The sequence below is a fragment of the Astyanax mexicanus genome, chromosome 16 (genome assembly GCF_023375975.1).
Source record: "Astyanax mexicanus isolate ESR-SI-001 chromosome 16, AstMex3_surface, whole genome shotgun sequence".
NCBI classification, from domain to species: Eukaryota; Metazoa; Chordata; class Actinopteri; order Characiformes; family Acestrorhamphidae; genus Astyanax; species Astyanax mexicanus.
In genome coordinates, this window is record NC_064423.1 from 22,474,104 (window position 1) to 22,494,602 (window position 20,499).

General features: G+C 37.3%; 2 protein-coding genes across 3 annotated transcripts; one reads left to right on the forward strand and one right to left on the reverse strand.

The window, feature by feature from the left end:
* The first annotated feature begins 1,493 nt into the window (after positions 1-1,493).
* Positions 1,494-11,477, forward strand: peak3 (PEAK family member 3). Of its 2 annotated transcripts, none has more exons than XM_007233255.4 (4): positions 1,494-1,712; positions 2,152-2,303; positions 4,514-4,989; positions 9,603-11,477. In XM_007233255.4, the coding sequence occupies exons 1-4, from the start codon at positions 1,645-1,647 to the stop codon at positions 10,689-10,691; spliced, it is 1,785 nt and encodes a 594-aa protein (XP_007233317.2). In that variant the 5' UTR covers positions 1,494-1,644; the 3' UTR covers positions 10,692-11,477. The 2 variants fall into 2 exon arrangements, with proteins under 2 accessions (XP_007233317.2, XP_007233318.2); XM_007233256.4 differs by having other exon boundaries at positions 1,495-1,712; positions 4,523-4,989.
* Positions 11,478-12,419: 942 nt separating this feature from the next.
* oaz1a (ornithine decarboxylase antizyme 1a) lies at positions 12,420-16,220 on the reverse strand. Its single transcript, NM_001291392.1, is given in 5 exon segments — positions 12,420-13,055; positions 13,140-13,225; positions 13,906-14,081; positions 14,452-14,597; positions 16,030-16,220. Coding segments are annotated over 5 exon segments (654 nt in total). The 5' UTR covers positions 16,149-16,220; the 3' UTR covers positions 12,420-12,927.
* Between the last annotated feature and the right edge of the window lie 4,279 nt (positions 16,221-20,499).

Here is a 20,499-nt window from a genome sequence, read left to right on the forward strand (position 1 = left end):
ACTGCTTACCATTTTTTTTCTAAACGGGGGCCCAGGGACACTGACCATATATAAGGCAAGCAACATATATAAGATAGTTCCATATATGCTTGTCTGTTTTTTTTTTTGTGATTTCCTGTATGAACTGTCAGTGTGTTGATGGTGGAGTTGTGGTCGTCTCAGTGGAAAAATAGTACCTTTTTCACACTTATGTTTTCAATAAAAAAATAATGCATAAATATCTACGTTAATCGTTTTTTGGTCGTGTTCTAATAAATGGCTGCCCGTTCCTAAATACCAATAATAATAATAAGGTCCTGACTCTAAGACAATATTTTATAACCCTTTCTAGAGTGATATATGCCAACATGCCAAAAGTCATGGGACATTAGTATGTAAATTGATCAGAAAGTTTGAATTCAAGGGACAGCTTGGGAACACACAAGTTGTGAGGTGTTATCTTGTAAGTGAAGCTGAACACAAGCCAGCATGCTAATGGCAAGGCAACATGAATTATGGGACTTTGATGCCAGATGGATGGGTCATTCCATTTTCTTGATCCACAGTGTCATGTGTATCAGGAATACATCATAAAAAAATACCTCTCACAGGAAGACCACAGCACAGATGGTGGTAATGATCATGAACCACAGTGTTTGGCTAAAATAATAATCCATGCAAACAGACAAGCAACTCCCGAAACACATCCCCATTTCCTGCAAGTCAGTGCAAATTTTCTAACTTGCATAGGACATGACAAAAGTCATGGTATGTGATGATGAATTCTGTTCCATAACTTTCACAGTAGCCAGCCTGTAGTGTGTCTGTTTTATTTATTTATTTTTTATTATAATGATTAAAAGTTTTTAGGTTGATTTTCGTAAAGTGTTTGAATTAAGAGAATTTATTTGGGAATTTTGATAGTGGTTTATTTTAGGTGATGTGGCTTTGAAGATTATCTCATTTTGCTCACTCAAAGCTCCAAACACATGCAACATGTAATGTTTGTGGAGAGCAAACACTTTTTTCAAATTTTACCATTTTAACTGCATTATTTGTCAGCTTAATGGCACATGATATATATAGATGTTAGATGGCAAAAGAGTAACGTGTGTGTGCCACATCTGTTATTACATGTTATCACAAGTAATCCAAATGATTTCCTGAGTTGTAAAGCCTAAAATAGAATACAGAGTTAGTGTTTTAGGAGTTTAGAACATCATATAAAGTTGTCTAATATGTTTGATGTCAGGTAGCTGCTGCATAACCCACACTTTGCATAGTCTGGTGCCTCAGGAAATCACAAGGCAAGCCAGACAGAAAGACTAAATATATTCATTCTTTAAAATGTTTATTAGTTTCATTTTTAAAATAAACATCAGTTATGCAAGCAGAAGAAGTCAGAAGCACTTGAGTGAGAGTCTCAAATGTTTTTGAGGTTTTGCAGAAAGAGACAGATGCTCGGTGTCACAAGTGTTCCGCTTCCAACCTCAGATACAGTAAGATAAGGGCACGAGAGAGAGAGACAGAGAGAGAGAGAGAGAGAGAGAGAGAGATGGGGGAAGAATAACTACAGGAACCGACATTTGGAGAAGTATGCACGTTCACACTTAGACGTTCTGACAGAGGCTGCTGACAAAACACTCTGGTAAAAAGCTCTCAGAAATGGACTACACTCTTCAAGGAGCTGCAGCAGACAGCAAGCCCCCTGCCCTGCCCATCAAACAGCGAAGGTAAACCTGTGGCAACTTTAACCGTAGGATGTCTGATGACCCACATGCACAGACACTACTACTACTAGATATTTTGTGGTATTAGTCGTAGGAGGTGTTACATCACATCACTACAAATCTCTTGCACTAAATTAGTTGGTTAGTTTATTTTTAGAAGACAGTGATATGCTGAGAGTGACATGCATAGTGTGGTCTTCTTGAAGCGTTAGCATTAGCATGGTCCTTATGCATATGCAGAAGAGCGTGCTCTGAACTATGTACACAAGATACTCATTAGGGCTGTCACTGTTGGTGTCCATTGAGGCTAACTGTATCCTCAATGTTACAAGCTTCATCTTATAATCATTTTGATCTTAATATACACTGAAACTCATGTTATCGCACTGAATCAAGGGACCACACTGAACTGGATCCTAAACAGAAGCATGTGTTTGTGCAGGAGTCACTCCAGTACAAGTTCTGCTCCAGACCTACAGCTGGAAGGGATCTCAAACCTACATGGCTCTTCTCCTCTTCCATCCCCTTTAACTGATGTGTTTGCTGCGCCCGCTGACTGCAATGCCGCACAGTGTCCGATTCATCACCACTTTGGTAAGTCAGTGCATTTGAAACAAAAAAAGCAACTTAACACAAATTAACTTAACTGAGGTGATGTGAAACATTTTGCCATTTTCTAATTCTTGTATATTTCTTGTTTTTTGTTCTTGCCTTGTTTTTTATTGCCTTGATCATTTGTTGCCAAATGTATTCAGTACAGATCAGGTTTGTCTAGGGCCTCTGCATTGACAAGAGCTCCACATCATTGGCCTACATTAATGGAGGGTATAGATGTTTGAACTGTGTAACTTATGATTTGTTATAAAAAAGATGTTTCGTCTTCAAATGCACTTAATACACTTTTCACAAGGATTCTAATGTTCACCTTCACACTCATGGTTTCTTTATTGGGCATTTGTTACATAAAAAAACCACATCATAAATTTGACATAGTTATTTTATTTTATTTTTATTTTTTATTTTTTTTTTAGAAAATATTGATGAATAAGGCTCAGTTCAAAGTGGACCTAGAACTATATAATATATTTTAAATACAGATATATTTAAAGCAATTACATACAAATGCAAAAAAGCCCATATTGTACTATTACACTTGGCAGAGTATAGCGTCGCTCAAATGGAAAAGCATTTTTGTCAAATTTTTTTTACTACATAACACACAAACTGTCCCTTACACTCTGTCAAAATTTTTTGATGAATGGACCAATAGAAATTCTCTAATATGACCTGAAATTTAAAAGTTAAGGTTTTATCTCTTTCCTGTAAAGTTACTGTTTTGGAGATGAGACTTGTTTTTCACTAAACAGAAACACAAGTGTTGTAAAAATGTAAAACATTGTAATTAAAGGTAGCTACATAGTGACTATAAGAACAGTAATGACAATCTGAAATATGCACCCATAAAATGGGCAGGAACTCTCTCAAGAAACAAATCACCTGAAAAGATCATTGCTGTTATTACAACACTAGTCGTAGTATGATGAATATGTTTGTTGTCGCTTTCTAAATAGAATTGTGAGATATTCATAAATGAGATAATAAGTATAAGCTAACCCTCCAACATTATTTAAGAATAAGATTTTTGCCAGAATCTCTTTTCTGATTGCACAGACAGTTCAAGCCAGACAGTTCTGGTTTTGATTATTACCACCCACTGCACTGTCCACTGTAGGTATTCTAAGATATTCCCAGTACACATGTAACACTGTTAATTACAAATACTAAACACCCTCACAATTTGAGAAGATAAATATATCCCATTCATTCGGCACCCACTATCAGGCCTCACTCACAATTTGATTGATGCTGTTTTAGGGCTGTATAGAGGCTGCATATCTGATCTAATGTTACTTATTTACTATTTTGGTATAAATATTATGAGATTATAAGTATTTACAATCTTTCTATATCCAGAATATTGCATATAGTAAAGATAGCATACTAACAGTTCTGTAGATAAAATAACTTAAAGCAAGAAGAATAGACCAAAAATAAGTTCTACAATCTTACAAAATGTATAATACTAATGTAATTAGAAATATTACACATACTGACTATAACGACAGACTACATGTGAAAGCTGTACATTGGTAAACACCTTTCTGTCTTGCTTCTGTATTTTTCTCATGAAATGAATTGGGGGGAAGTAATATCTGAAACCAAACCTGACAGCTAAACCACATTGAGCATTGTGTGCCAAAAACACTCCTGGAACTGTTCTCAGCAAATGTCAGAGTATTCCCTTATACATCAATTGCTAGAGCATAACTGGGTTATGGCACAGGTGTGAGTGTGCATTCACATGCACAAGTAAAATAGACATAATTGTCGGCTGATGTTATATCTGTAGATACAGTAACCACAGAAACTAAAAGGCTATTTTCACACATTTTGCACTTGAACTTCTCATCTAAAACCCATTGCTTGTTAATAAGCTAATTAGTTGAATCAGGTGTGTTGGGAGAAAGCACTTTAAAGTGCAGGGCAGGGTGCCACCAATAGTGGCGATGAGAAACTCTGCTTTAAAGCAATAGTAATTTGCAGAAATTTGACTTGTCAAGTACATCAATGGGACTTTGACTAGTGTTTTCAGCTATATTAGGTGCTGTTATTTATTAAACAACGTTATTTGAAGGTTGTCACTGATGATGTGGATGAAGGTTACTGGTGATATATTATAAGATATTATTGTAGACTTTGCATTACAATATTTTCCTGTTTTTCACATAATTTCACTTTTTGAGGACAATCAGGATTTCACCTGGGAAGATTCTTCTCAGACCAGACCCCTCCTCCGATCCCCAAGAAGAGGCTGGCAAGGACCTATTCGTTGCCTGCAGACAATCTGTTCAAACCCGCCCCTCCATTCCTGAGCCACCAGCTCTGCAGAAATCCAGGACAAGATAAGAAAGAGGAAAACCTCAAGTTCCAGTTAACTTTTGATACCCCTGACCAGCATCTTCCAGGCTTCTTTAGTGGCTTCTGTCACCAGGAGCAAGTTTACACAGTCATCCAATATCGCTACCTTCAGTTCATGAGGAGCACTGTGAAGCACCTGGAGGCCCAGGTCCTCCTAGAAGAAGAGGAGGTAGAACGAGTGAGGACACTCCGGCCGCAGGACTTTGTGCTATGTGAGGAAGTGCAGTCGGAAAAGACAGAGGAAGATATTTTCTTCATGGTGAACGCCCCTAAAGTCCCGGAAGGCGTTTTCTCTGCTAAGGTGAGGCAATAGTTACACATCACATGCTTACTCATTCTTATAAAACTGCCCATCACTGTCAAACAGAGGGAAAATGAGGACAATCTACAGAAAATGAATGGAAATATTAACACAAAGCCTCAGTAGAGCGTCCAAGTCAGCTAAGGGCACAAAAGAATAGAAGCTCTGTTCAACACACGCACTTTGCCATAATGTACCCCTAAGCCACAGACAGCTCTCACACCCTTATATGGCAACTCTCTACTCAGAGGCCTAAAACCTCACTGACCCCACACTTCCTTTTCCTCATCAGGTGTTGTGCAACGCCACTAGCAACTTACTATGTACAACAGAAAGTGTGTTGCGCAGTGTCAGTGTGTATGAATGGGTGTGTACTCCATAAAACTTGATAAAATCTTTAATATTTAAGTAATCGTATTTAATTGCTGCACATACTGTATACAATACCTGCGTATTATATTGCTTTTAAGTATGTTAATTATGCTTCCAAGATAATAAATCTACTCTTTGTACCTGCATTTTTATTTAGAGCTGCTCATTACAGAGACCATAATGTTAGTACTCCCATTTTAATTGGATGCTTTAATAATTTAAAAAAAATATTAACCAACTTTATATTAATGTAAAAATAAACTATCCACAACCTGTGCGTCTAGACTAATGCTGCTCATTTGTCAACACACCAATAGGCCACCAAATAGCTTTTTTCTTTAATATACACTATATGGACAAAAGTATTGAGACACCTTCTCAATAACTGGGGTAGCTTATATATATATATATATATATATATATATATATATATATATATATATATATATATATATATATATATATAGCTAAATGCATTCTCTAGAAGAGGTATCCACAAATATATATGCTAGGTTACAGTGTAGGTTACAGTGCAGAATCAGTACATTACACCAGATCCTTTAATTCCTGTAAGCTGAGGTGGGGCCTTCATAGATTGCATTATTAACCTTTGTGTGCCCATGACCCTGTCATCACTTTACCAGTTCTTCTTCCTTGGAGCAACTTTGGTACGTTCTGACCACTACATAAGACCTGCCCAATGTTTTGGAGATGTTCTGGCAGAGTTGTGTAGCCATCAGAATTTGGTCTTTGTCAAAGAGCATCAGATCCTTACACAGCACATCAGGTCCAAGATCTGACTATTAGGTACTACCAAATATGTATATATAGACACATGAACAGGTGCCATTGTATTGAGATAATCAATGTTCATTAACTTCACCTGTGAGTGGTTTTATTGTTATAACTTATTAGTGTATTTAATGGAATTAGGGGTTCATATTTACATAGAAACAGTCACTACAAAAGTAATTTAGTACATTTACTATGCAATGTTGCTATAGTAAATGCTGTATCATATGTGATATTAGCTGTGCCAAACATTCTAAATATACTACAGATCACAATTTGAATAAGCTATTAGTAAAACAACATTAAGATATGAATACATTTCTGTGTATAAAATGTTTTAGGGGATGTGGGTGTCTCTTGTTCTTTTTAATGGAAGGGATTTATTACATTTACCCTACAGTGTGGAGGCTGTAGGTCAGCCCAGCTAGGGCTGCACGATTTGGGCAAAATATCTAATTGCGATTTTTCCACAGAATATTGCGATTGCGATTTAAATTGCGATTATTTTTAATCCATCAAAAACCTAAACCTGTATTAGTGGTTACCATACCTATCAAATAAATTTATAAACTTCTTCCACATAAAATATTCACAGGTATCTCAGATTAAATGCAGTTTTCAGTTTTATTTTTAAATTGCAAGTAACAACAAAATAAATAACAAGGTTTAACTGCAACATCAGTAACTGTAAAGTCTGAGTTTTGAGATGCATTTTTACAATATAAATTAACTTAAAAGTAAATCAGTTTTTTTGCACATTAAATGCAAAAGTAGCATCATTAATGCTTGCATGCACAAAAGGTATAACTGCAACATCAGTAACTGACTGGTCCGCTGTGGACAGTAATGCCTTAGCAGAAAAGCTAAAAAAAAAGCAAAATATCGGTTTTATCCTAAACTCTTTGAGTTTTGAGATGCATTTTTACAAATAAATGAACTTAAAAGTAAATCAGTTTTTAGCTGTTAGCTTCATACTGGTAGCTACCAGTGTTGGGCACGTTACTTTGAAAAAGTAATTAGTTATAGTTATTCATTACTTCTCCAAAAAAGTAACTGAGTTACTAACAGAGTTACTCCACTATAAAAGTAATTAGTTACCAGTAAAAGTAACTAATCGCGTTACTTTTTAATATTCGCCCATCAAAAAAGGAAATCAATTATACATTTACTATTAGAAAAATAACAAACGAAAATAAACCCAAAATGTTGACAAAAATATAATCTAACGAATTTAAAAAAAATAAAACGAAATTCTCCACACAACCAAAGAAAATTACTAAAACTTGTAATACTGAAAAAAACGGAAAAAACGGAAAAACGCGTCTGGGGATGAAATTAAACATACCAAGCCACCCTCAAAGGAAATATGTATATATAAACAAAAAAAATAATGGACAAAAACAACAATCTAATGACCGTTAAAATGGTATTAATATAACAACAGCCTTGCCAAAAGAGAATAGAGCTTAGATCAGGCCCAAAACGTGCACGTTTTGCAAGAGAGAAAGAAAGAGAGAGAGAGATTTCTGGTGTGAGTTACTACTCACAGGTAAATATTCTCACGCTGTATCTGCTGTTTCTCTTTCATCTGCCTGGCGCTCATATTGTAATCCCATAGATAGTTCTGCAGTTTCTCAGTGTTTTCTGTCGTATTTTGCGGCTAGCGCGAGCGCTTTACACAAGAACTAACGCCACGGACCAGGTGCCACGCGCTCGGCACAACACCGCCCGCTGTACAACTCCGCTGTACAACAGCGCTTTTAAATTAATTTAACACGAAAATGAGGGTATTCTATCAGTAATTTCAGTTAGTTGTAGTTAGTTTTATAAACACAAAATACAGTTCGAGATAGTTATGTTATTTTCTTTTAATTGCCGTTTTTATCAGATTCAGTTAACACAAATGTTTTTCACTTTCAGTTTTCGCTATTTCGTTCGCTTTAGTGAACAATAATAATTGGTTACTTAGCAACATTATGATTAGCACACCAAAGCTTTATATAAAATAAAAATAGGAGCCCGATTTCGGGTCGGTCCTCGGGTCAGGTCAGGTTCGGGCAGAAAATCTAAGCTCTAAAAGAGAAAGCAGCAGCACCACAAACATCGGAGCAGCTAAAAAGAGCTTAACGTCCTTAATTCGGAACTTGGCTTGTCCACGGCAATCACTGAATTGATTAGAGCAGCAAATCGTCACAATTGTGCCTCACTTCACCACGCCAAACCACAGGCACAGCGGCCAGAAGCTGTTTTAACGCCGTTACTCCCAACACTGGTACAAACTGATATTTATTTATACTGTTTATATATTACTTTTATATTTTATTTAATAATCCCCAAATACTAATAAAATTACAATATAACGAATTCCAAAAGATATAAACGAAAAACGGCACGCAATAGCAGAAATAAAATAAAGAAATATTATTTCTGCCCCAAAAAGACGCGTCGTCACCCCGGCGATGTGTGCGGCGCAAACCGATTAACCCACGCGCGGAGCTTTAAACAGGCAGAGCTGCAGCTGCTGACACGCGTGCAGCACTGTGTGATTATAACAGTGTAACTTGTGGTACATCATAAAGATCATAGTGTGATTTGTTGTATTAAAACAGATCTACCTCACAGACCATTTTCTGGAGCACCATCTGACAGAGCGCAAAGGAAAGCGGAGGGAATTCTCTGCTGACCCGGCGCGAGTTCGGGCATCAAGTCAGGTTCGGGTTCGCAGACAATCTGAACTCTACAACGCATTTAAACAATTGCACAGTGTCCGCCTGGCTTTAAATTATTTTATCCAAGTCTTCCACTCATGTCCAAGCGCCACTTTAAATTTAATTCACCCTGATGTAGCTGCAATGGAGAGAGCGGCAGTGCATGCTGGCTTCGTTGCGTTGAACGCAGCCCCGCCCTCCAGTGAAAAAAATATTCAAATGAATCCAGCCCCTGCTGCATCAGGCCAATCGGAGAAGAGCAGGCGGTGTGCTCACACACACACACAAGCCTCTCAGACACAGAACAGGCGCTTTTAACCACATAAGTTGGAAACACTTGCAGGCTATTGGCTAATTCAAATCGCAGCTCCTGCGATTGAAAAATCGCGTCCATTCAAATCGCGATTTCGATTAAAAAACGATTAATCGTTCAGCCCTAAGCCCAGCTAGTTCTCAGTGTAAATGGTTTGTGCTTGCCTTATGAAAGCCTGAAAAGTGAGATTAAGTCATTAAGTTTGTGTGAGAAAAAACTCACACAAAAGTAATCAAACACTTATGATGAAAAAATACAAAATTAGTCATCTGGTTGCTGTTAATTTTCTACCCTATGCTAGATTTACCTCACTCTCTGTTTAAAAGGTAATACATTGTCTGATATTAATAGACATTAAGCTGTCTATTCTGTACATGCTATTGAAAGGGAGTCGTCTAAATACTTTTTCATGCATTTTCTCATCTCAGATAAACAGAAAAGATGCCATATTAACATGCTCAATGTCCCAACCACATCACATCAACATTGAAGAGACTGTGGCCCATTTCTCACCATGCATGGACCTGGAAAAACAGCTCTCAGAATCGCTGACTGCAGCTGAAGCATCCGAATCATCACACGAGGGCAGTGCTGAGTCGTGGCAGGAACCTAACACCATCAGCAAGAGGCACACAGTCTTATCTTTTTTGGAAAGAGGCCTAGCAGTGACTATTGTGAGGGATTTTCCTTGGGGAACGCTGGAGGACTTTATCCAAGAGGGAATTTCTTTGCAGCCTGAAGAATACGAGAGGCGGCTCTGCCTGCTGATTCTCCAGCTGGCTCTGGGCCTGCAGCATCTAGAAAGTCACAATGTCAAGCATGCAGAGCTGAGGCCACAGAACGTCATGCTGGTATGGGTGCATGCCAAGAACAAGAGGTCAATGGGGAAAGCTGAAACCGTAGGAGATCTAAAGGAACAGAAGAAAAATACCCATCGAATAAACATTGCTACAGATCAATCGGAGTGGGAAAGTACAGTTCCAGATACCCCACAAGAAAACAGAGGCAGGAAAAGGCTTCAAATATTATGGAGAAAGTGGGGGGCTCCTCGCGTTGTGATTACCCCCAGCAGTGGCCGAGCACTGTCTTCTCAAGAAGTACCAACGAATGGGCTCCAACTGGGAGTTCTGCTGAAGCACTGTCTACATGAGTATACAGATGTACATAAAAATACTCCGTACACATCTGGTCTGCTTCACCTGATCAATCGTCTAACTAGGGAGAACCCTGAGCTTCAGATGTCTGAAATAGCAGGTGTACTCCAAGCCCTACTGTGGGGCCCCAGGGCTGGGCTCTTTGAGAGGAACCAACCAAACACAACAGTGCTTCATAACTGGCTGATGGTAAAGCGCTCACTGCTGGTATTGAAGCTAGCTGAGAAAGGACTCTTCTCAAATCAGTCTGGTTTAGACTGGGAGAACTATTTCTGCCTGCATTATCTCTCGTTTGCTGATCCAGAGACTGTACTTAAGACAACAGCACAGCTGGGCCTCTATAACAATGTGCGGCTTGTTTGAGAGGAAGCCCTGAAATGTTATATATTTTTGTAAGGAACACAGTCCAAAAGCACTCAAAGGAGCACTCAGAAGAGTAGATAGTAGTGGTCAGAAAATATTGTTTGCAGGCCATTTCACCTCAGAAATGTTAACACTTGGTGGGAACTGTGACACCAGCAACTGAGAATTTGTAATAATATTATATATATATATATATAGTGCTTTTACATAACCCATATTCTACCTAATTCATGTCTACAATCGTGTAAATACTGCACGTCATCACTGTACTCAAATCACATTTTAACTTTTTCACGCATTCCGAATTTCTAAGTTTGAAGCCACACATGTCAAATGGAACACTCACACAAGTCATAATTCCTACTAGTGAAGTTGCAAAGAATGTCCAACCCTGATTTTACAATCTAAGATGGCAGCACTGCACATCAAGATTAGTAGAAGCTTTAGTATTATACACATTTTTGGTTGTCTTATCTAATTGTGTTCTTAAAATACTGAATAATGCTATGTTATCAACTGGCTCTAACAATGCTAACTTGAGATGCTTGCCAACCTGAGATGTTAAAATTAGTACATATTTTGGTTAAATTTATCATAAAATATTGGAAACTTATTGTCAGATTAGTTGTTATAAGCTCAAATGTCCTCACCCAGATAGCGAAAGCAAAAGCATTGATCTCTGACGTCCGAATTGATTTATTTGTGCACATCGACTTTCCATATATTGAACATTTTTTGGCTTTATATGTATTGTTTGTATTAAAATGTACTTATGTTACAAATGTATATCTTGTTTCCATTGTATGATTATAGCCTGTACTGTCCTCTTGCAATGTAAAAAGGGACATTTAAATAATTATTATTGATAGTAATATTATTGGTGGGAAGCACCTTTAACCTAAAAGCATTATGAATGTAGATAAATAACCCCAAACATTCAAACAAAAATAAACGTCGATTTAATTTATGTTCCTTACGGTAATGAGAAATTTATGAACTGCTGCTGGATTATTATAACGGAAGGGTGGAGTCTGATAGTGTGGAAAAAGCGGAGGGTCCTTCACCATTTTCTTATTAATAATATAGGGAAAGACAATGTGTACTAATTATCATATTATAAACTGCGTAATTGGGGGCGGGGACAAGGCAGAGTACTGTGCTTGTGCTACGTACAGATATTTTGTGGGTACGGAACGTTTCAGCTCTGATCGTGCACAATTTTAGTACTAGGCCCCGGAAATGTCGAGTTGCCTCCAAAACTACATAAAACAGTCGCCCGAGAATCATTTAGCAACTTTGTCTATTTTCATGTAATTCAATATCCTGACCTAAAAATAAGTGAATAGATTTTAAAATGTTTAAGTTTTAACATCGAAGATAAAAAACAAAATGCTTCCCATCAAAAATTTCACCAAAACCACCTATGTTGAGAAGTTTTTGGACTTCCTCCCTGAACGAGAACCTCTAAAAGGATTTTGATTTAGAATTTTTGGCCAACATAGACATGGCACATTAAGGCGTTAATTTCCATACATACATTCTCCTATCAGTGAATTTATTATTAAAATGTTTCAATTCCAGTCGTGAAAGGCCAGTGTGCAGCCATGTTTGGCTGTCAAATTTGCCATGTTCCAGAACTAGCTTGTTCAGAAAATTGGTCCACACAATCTTTTAGAAGCAGAAGCAATAGCAAGAAGCAAAAAAATTAATAATAAATGAACCACTGCACAGGGTGAGCACATTTATTCTGCACTGTTACAAACATGCAGACCAATCATCTGAACCTGGAAAAACAAAAAAATTCAAACAAAAACACTTTGAAGATTCATGCACACATTCATATAAATCAATACAAACATGAAAAATCAATATGAAATAGCACTGGAAACAAAACTACTTACATACATTTCTCGTTGCATGGGAATTTACCATAAATATTACAATCTACAAAGCAAATGTGTGGGAACAGTAGTGGAAGAACCAGCATGAAACAGAATTACTTTAGGTGGTAAACCCAATGGAAATGATTTATGGCCTAAGGATTGCTGTGGAAATTCGCTAGTTTACGCTAGTGCAAATATCACTGAAGTACAGCACAACTTTTGAGAACTACTGAATAGTAATTCACAGGAAACATCAATGTAGTGTGTTGATAATCTTTCCGATTTGTTTTAATGGTGACAAATTTGGGTGAACAAGCACAAACTCATTGAAGCAAGGGATTACTACACATTATTCAATCGTCGTCCGAGTCTCTTTCGATGCTGTAAGCCATGAAGAAAGCGTCTGGTCGGGATGGGACAAGGGAATGACCAGGCCTCACAATCTCAAAGCCCAGGAAACTGAATGTCCGCAGAAGCGATGCTGTGGGGAGACAAAGCGTAAGTACCATGCTTTGATTCTCAAACATCACCCAGAATGAAGACATAACCCCAGGAGACAATTTACCTCTATCATCACGGTTCTTCTGGAAGCAAATGAAAACATGATCAACCTGAAGCTTCTCTTCTGCAAATTCTAGCAAGAGAGCAAAACTGCAAGAGAGGAGAGATGAAAGATATTAAGTTACCTTATCCTTTACTACCAGGGTCTAAAAACCAAAATCATGAACCATGGGCATTAAATTTAAAAAAAATATTCCCTAAAAACTTAGTAAAAGTTGCAAGTCTGATGTACTTGGCAGTTTAGCATGATGCATTTTGGACGTTACTTTGCAACGTGACTAATAAAACAGAATGAATACAATCATGTCATGAACTGGGCAATCACTTGACAGCTACTTATGGCAATGCAAGCAAATTACATTCAGCTGAATCTTTCTTAACTTCTTGGAGCAGTCATTTTTTTGTGCACAAAATCAACCTACTTGGCCTGTGTTGCCTAATATGTTGCACAACAATCAGAAAATACACAGCTAAGGGTGAAACTTGAACAGTAACCAAACAAACAAAAAATATTTAAAAAATTGTTCTAGCCCCAGTCCTCTTAAATCAATTAAAACTGTTTTCTTTATTATAAATTTTTTTTTTTTTTTTTTTATTTAAAAAACGCACACGTCCACAGTATATTAAGGTTTATGGTAAGGATGTTGTTTCATGTAGCATTACACTTAAAAACAACAGAAAATAGTCTGTAGCTAAGATAATGCCTCCCACATAGAAAGAAAGAGGAAGTGCATGGCAAAAACATTAAAAACAAAACTAGTGTTACTAACCTGTCCTTGCTGCCTTCAGGAAGTGCTCCAGGGGGAATCTCGATGTAAAGCTTGGCCCCCGTCAGTGCACCCCTCCAGATTAGCGGCTTAGACTCAGAGCAGCGCCGCTCAAAGAGCAAAAAACGTACACGGCTGTTCAAGGGGGGAGGCTCCTCAAGAACCAGCAACTGAGCATCCTGTTAAATTACACAAATGAATAGTTTTTTTTTTTTTTTTTTTTTTTACATACATATGTATAAACATGCAGTTCCCAGTTTGGTTATACACCATCAAGGTATTAAGGCTTGCACAATTTACTTAGGATTTGGAATTGACCATTTCTGTCAGTCATTTTACTTTGAAGAACATTCATACGTGCTGAAGTCCGCAGACTTTCCTGTCATTATGTAATAATTAACTCATGCTAGTAGTGTACTTTTAGACTTCACAAGTACTGCCACGTTTTTACAGCTAGACTTTTTCCAAGACGACTGATCTGGAATTAACATGCCAATGCAATCAGTTCTAACACAGACCATGGTTAATAATAAAAAAAGTGACACTTACAGAGTAGAATAGCTTAGCTGAAAGATTGTGATCCCGCTGATCATTCCCTCGCCCACCTGGGATCTTCAATGGTGGGTGAGGGGCATCAGGAACACCACAGAGGCCCCGGACACGGGTTACTGCAACACCGGGGGCAACGTCGAGGACTGCAAGAAGCAGATGAATATAAATGAGAAACAACTGCACAACAAGCCACAGTCATTTTGAATACAGACATGTCAGAATGTGGAGACCAACTCTTCTGGTCTGTAGAAGCTGAATAAACTGGCCGTTTGAGATCCAAACTTGCAGCAATTGCTTAACAATAGAGCTGTAATCCCTTTTTCCACTGCTACTGCCAATTCTGGGCACTGGACCACAACTGTACTGATCTCATTAAGTAATTCACATTTAAGATGACCAGACTTACTTAAAATATCAGAATCAAATCATAAGCCAACATTTGACAAACTCCAAAACAACCCAAATGGTTATTTTTAAATATATTGTAAACAGCTGTATTGAGTATATTGAAGGGAAAGATATCTTTTGGCCTGTTCCCTGAATAAAACAAGTTTTCCCTCATTTCATATAAACATTTCCTTGGTTTAGAGGGAATGTTTCAGTTAGGCTAATGGAAACAGTTTAGCAATTAGGTTTATTAATATTACTACTATTACGGTGGTTTTAAACATCTAAAATTTAGTTTTCAGTTCTATGGTACTTCAGGTGCCCCAGTAGAAACAGGAGACGTATTTTTCTAAAGAGACCAAATCGTTGTAGTTAATTGAATGAGCTTTAAAATTTCCTATTGCTTGTTTTTTTAGGATGGTACAGGTTGGTCATTATCGCTATCTAATAAATCATCGGCGGAAGGTGAAGTGAGTTGCTAGTACAGGACGTGAGATCACAACATGTACAAAGGCTGTGTTAGTCACTGATCCACTGTCGAAAGACCCAGAAACAAAACGGTACTGAGGACTTTGGCTAGCAGCCCATTTTTAAAAGTACTAACCTATATTAGATAATATCTTGTTAATACGTCTTTAAACATGGCACAATATGACCTAATAACAATAATTGTTATTAGGGGATCTACTCGCGCTGCGAACTATGGCCTAGTCTGGAAAACGACTGCTAACAGGATTAGCTCAATATGTACATAGTTAGCTAACCTAGCTAGTAAATCAAAAAGTCAGTAACTAGCATTAGCTCGTGTTAGCTAACTAGCTAGCTAACAAGATTAGCTAACTAGCTAATATTAAGCAACAGTAGCCATAACAGCACGTTAGCGAGTTAGCTTAGCTATCGCTTCAGTATCACAAACACACAGACAACGTTTAATTTAATACTAAATGCAGTCAAAATTAAGAAAACGACTCAATACATTCACTTCATACGACACTGCCAGTAAATACGTCGTCGTTACTGCCCGTGTCTGTTCTTTCTCTAGGTGAACAAGCTCCAGGAAGGCTTTACCGAGACCGCAAGGCCTCAACGCGAGCAGGCTAGCAAGCTAACGAGCTAAGTGGCTACCTATACTAGCTTAGCCTAGCCAGTAAACACTCTCTCTTTAACCGGATTAAAGTCTCGACATACCTCTCGATCTCGGGTTTATTACGGGTCATTTCGGCTACAGGCATCTTGGGTATATTTCTCTCTTTTTCTCTGACAAAACAGTGGCTATTCAGGATCGTCTGGAGGTTGGATTTAACCATCCGGCCAACGTCAAGGCCCACAGCTCCTCGTCCTGTCTCGGCTGGATGTGATCGCGTTGGGGCTGAAACTGCGGGATTTATGCTCACAGAGCTGAAGGCGGAAAGGGGAGGATCCATCACAGCGCCTCCTTTACCTGACTGTCACTAATGTATTAACTACAGTTTTACTCAGAGGTGAGTAAACCAGACAAATGACAAATTAAAGTAAGTGGTAAGAAGTCATTAAAAGGGTTTTAAGACTTTTACCATAAACTTTGGCAAGCCGTTTTATTAAAAAAAAACCACCACTGATCCCAGCCATTACTTTACTCAGCCCTAAACATTTAACCCTCTATGGGATTCATTTTTAGGAGGAAGAATATAATTTTTGAAAGCTCTGGAGTCCCTGTAAAATAAGCAACGAATGCAAAAGCAACGAACCTTAGTTTTAGTAAATTTACAACAAGAATATTGTAAGAATATAAACAGCCAATATATAATTCTTGCACATATAACTTTACATATTTGTATGTATGACCCACGTGTAAGTCACATTGTAATGGACGTAGGTATACACTACCTGTCCAAAAAAAAGTCGCCACCTGGATTTAACTAAGCAAATGATCTGGGGTTGGTGCTGCAGTTGGTCAGGTTTAGGTTCAGCAACAGTATGTGCTGAAAGAATGAGGTCAGCTGACTACCTGAATATACTGAATGAGCAGGTTATTCAATCAATGGATTTTTTTCTTCCCTGATAGCAGGGGCATATTCCAAGATGACAGTGCCAGGATTTATCAGGCTGCAATTGTGAGAGAGTGGTTTAGGGAGCATGAGATCATCATTTTCACACATGGATTGTTCACCACAGAGTTCAGACCTTAACCTCATTGAGAATCTATAAAAAACATAATATATAGAAAAACAAACAAATGGAAAATTCCAAATAAATTATTAGTGAAATCACACCATATTTGCATAGTATGAAATAAGATAATAACACATAACAAAAACTGTCAATACACTATTTTCTATCCAAATTAGGAACATAGATTTAGTCCCTTTCTGGAAAACTGCCCCTGTTTGTCCAAATGCTTGTTCACTTGTAAATGAATGCATTTAGCTACTTTTAAGTTTTACTTATTGCTGGCACAGATGAGCAAATGCACACACATCACTTGTTTAGCTCCCATAGAGAAGTATTGACAATGCAATAGGCCTCTCCGAAGCATTGAGCTGTGAAGCAGTGAAACTATGTTGGAGTGATGGTGTTCCATCCAGTATTTTCCAAAATTTAGTGGGACATTTTCCTAAACAGTACAGGCAGTTGTTTAAAAAGCAAGATAAACTCCTTTTAATACCTGTGATTTTAGAAGAAACAATGAATGAGTAGGTTTGTTAAATTAAAGTTCACATAAACAATTCAATAAAGAACAAAACATAACATACATAAAAATATATAAGAAGTGAGGGAGCATTTATAAAAATAGACCAAGGTATTTTCAAATATTTACAGTCTTTGCAGCCTTTCTATTTGTTGATCCAAGAATAGTTCCAAGAATGGGACACTCTTTTTAACTTTACATTTATGAATGTAAAATTTAGCTAACATTATAATTAGATTAATAATATAATATTGATATGCCTTATGTTTAACATTATTAAAACCAACTGAAAACATGTTCCATGTACAAAGAAAATTCAACATCAATATGTTTAATAACAAATCTTATCACGTTTAAGTAATAGGATTTACAATCATGTATTAAAATATTAAATATTAAAATATCAAATATTAAAGCTTTTACGACAAATGATTGATTAAAGCTGGGTTAAGGGGACTAAATTCAGACCTTAGGAGTAGAGTTGCTAGAGTTCCTTGCACCTGGTCTAAAGCACTCTTTCCAAATGCCAATATACAGTAAAAGAAAATTAATAGTTTACAGTTTCTCTAAATACCAGATTAATCCTATCAGCAAATTAAGGCATCATGTAAGAGCTAAATTAATTATTTTAGATCATGACTATAACATTCCATAATTGTTTATGCTTTCATAATATTAAATATAGATTAGTGAACAGACAGCACAAAGCACAGCTGGGACAAAACTCAAACTCAGCATGTCTGCACCAACCACCAGTGCGTTTGCCAAGTGCACCTCACTTCTGCCTTAGTGTTTATTATCTACTCTCAGCTGTGCCTGTCAGTCAAGAAACCACATCTGACGCACAGCATGAGACACTGACGCACCGAATTTGAAATTAATATCTACTCTTTCTATGACAGAACAGGTTATGCCAGGTAAGACTGGAGTTATTTTCATAAACCATATGATTAGAAGTGTGTTTCAGTGTGAATATGTTACATGTGCTGGATCATATTTGACCTTTTCCCAAGTTTAACCTGCTGTCTATTTTTAAGCCATGTTGTAAGTGCTGTGTACTCTATACAGCTAGTGTGTGTGCAGCGGTAGTGTACAGTATACTGCAACAGAGCACATGGAACATAGTGTAAACTTTCTGACTGCTCTTCTTACAATGATTGATTTATTTATCTCTACCTTCATGTCATCAGTGGTATAATAAACTCATTTTTTATCGATTTGTATTATATATTTCTAAAATATTATATATATATTTTTTCTTTGCCCAAAGGAATTGTGGACTGACTGGGAAAGATCACTACCAAAAGTATGTATTCTTATGATACTGACACAAACCTAAACAAGACTTTCTGAGTTTATGTGTGCACTTGCCATTTCATTTATTTACCGTTATCGGTTAAGAAATCACAACTGAATAAAAAGCCTATAATTCTTACCCAACAGAGCTATTAATATTCATGTACATAACCATTACATGTGAAACTGCACAGTTGATTTCCACATTGTAAGAATATGGAGGAGTTTTGTAGACAGTATATGCATGTTTCTAATTATGTCAATAATATATGAAGTGTGGTGTAATTCATTATGTTGTCCCTACAGTGAAATATCGCCGGTTACTGCCTGTTAAGTCTTTGAGTGAGGTGGAAAACCCATGGACAGGAGTCACTCTGAACCGCTGCATTTTGGTGGCCATGGTGGTCATCGTGGTCAGCTCAGGGGTTGAACTTGTACAAGGTAATTTTCTTGATCATTTTTATTAATGAAGAGTATTTAATTTCTGACCTCATGTTTTCCAAACAAGAGGAATGTTTAAGGATGCACAGAATATTTGGCAACCACAAATATTTGACCAAAAAGGGCAAATAATTTATACCAATAACTGGTGTATTTGTATAAGTCATATTGCAGTGTTAGGATATGTTTCAATAGCTGCAGCTAACTAATTGCACTGCTAAATAAAAAATACATTGTGCTTTGCTGGTATGTCTGCTGGCATATTAAGACGTAATTTATCCTGTGGTAAAAAAAATATGTATTTAGTGTCAGTATGTTTTACTTTGTTCAGTTCCGGCCATTTACCGGTACACTTTGATGCATCCATAGATATTTTCTACATGCATTAAAAGCCCGGGTTAAAAACATCCTAATTTGGGTTGTGTCTATAATACAGCAATATGTTATTATATAACAGGTATCTGACCTATTATAAAAAAATAACCCAACTTCAATTGTTCATTGTATGAATTTCACAAGATGTTGTCCTGTCTTTTCAGTTCAGAAGTATGGCATTTGAAGCAAGAATATTTGAATCTGTAGTTGTAGAGCATCTGCCTCAAGGGTGGACATGTAGTGCATTCTGAGATGCTTTTCTTATCTCCACATTTCTGAGTAAATGAGTTCTGAGTTAGACTTTCCGTTTGCTTTCTGTTTGACTGGTCTATCTGTTTCTGTTGCCTTCTCTCATTAACATGTTTACATTTGAGAACTGTTGCCCATTGGATGTTTCTTCTTTGTTACACCATTCTGGCTGTAAATATGAGGAGATCAGCAGTTCTACAAATACTCAAACAAACCTGTCAACCATCATGCTACACTCTTCTTATTCTGTTCCTCCTGTATCTTCTGCAGTATCTCATTGTTTTGTAATGAGAGGCCGGATTACTCTTTTGTGTTTTAGATACACTGGAGCCATTATTTGAGGAAGAGGAGGCAGGGTCTGAGGTACAGGATGGGGGTGTAGATGAGGTAAGGAGAAATCCTTGAGTACTCTATAAAGCACTATATACTGTATCGCCTTCACTTCCACAGCTTATGCTAATTAATCCTCCCTATCCTTCACCCAGTCATCCTGGTGGGACACACTTGCATTTTGGAACTGGGGAGCAGAGGATGAACTAGACAAACTGAGAAAGAAGAGAGCAGCCCGCATGAGGAACAAGGAAATGCCCACAAAAGGACTTCTAAAGGAAAGGGATTAGATAAGTAAG

Coding starts and splice junctions, on each gene's coding strand:
- peak3 (XM_007233255.4), top strand. CDS start 1,645: ATGGACTACACTCTTCAAGGAGCTGCAGCAGACAGCAAGCCCCCTGCC. Junction 1,713..2,151: donor CTGCCCATCAAACAGCGAAG/GTAAACCTGTGG, acceptor GTGTTTGTGCAG/GAGTCACTCCAGTACAAGTT. Junction 2,304..4,513: donor TCCGATTCATCACCACTTTG/GTAAGTCAGTGC, acceptor TCACTTTTTGAG/GACAATCAGGATTTCACCTG.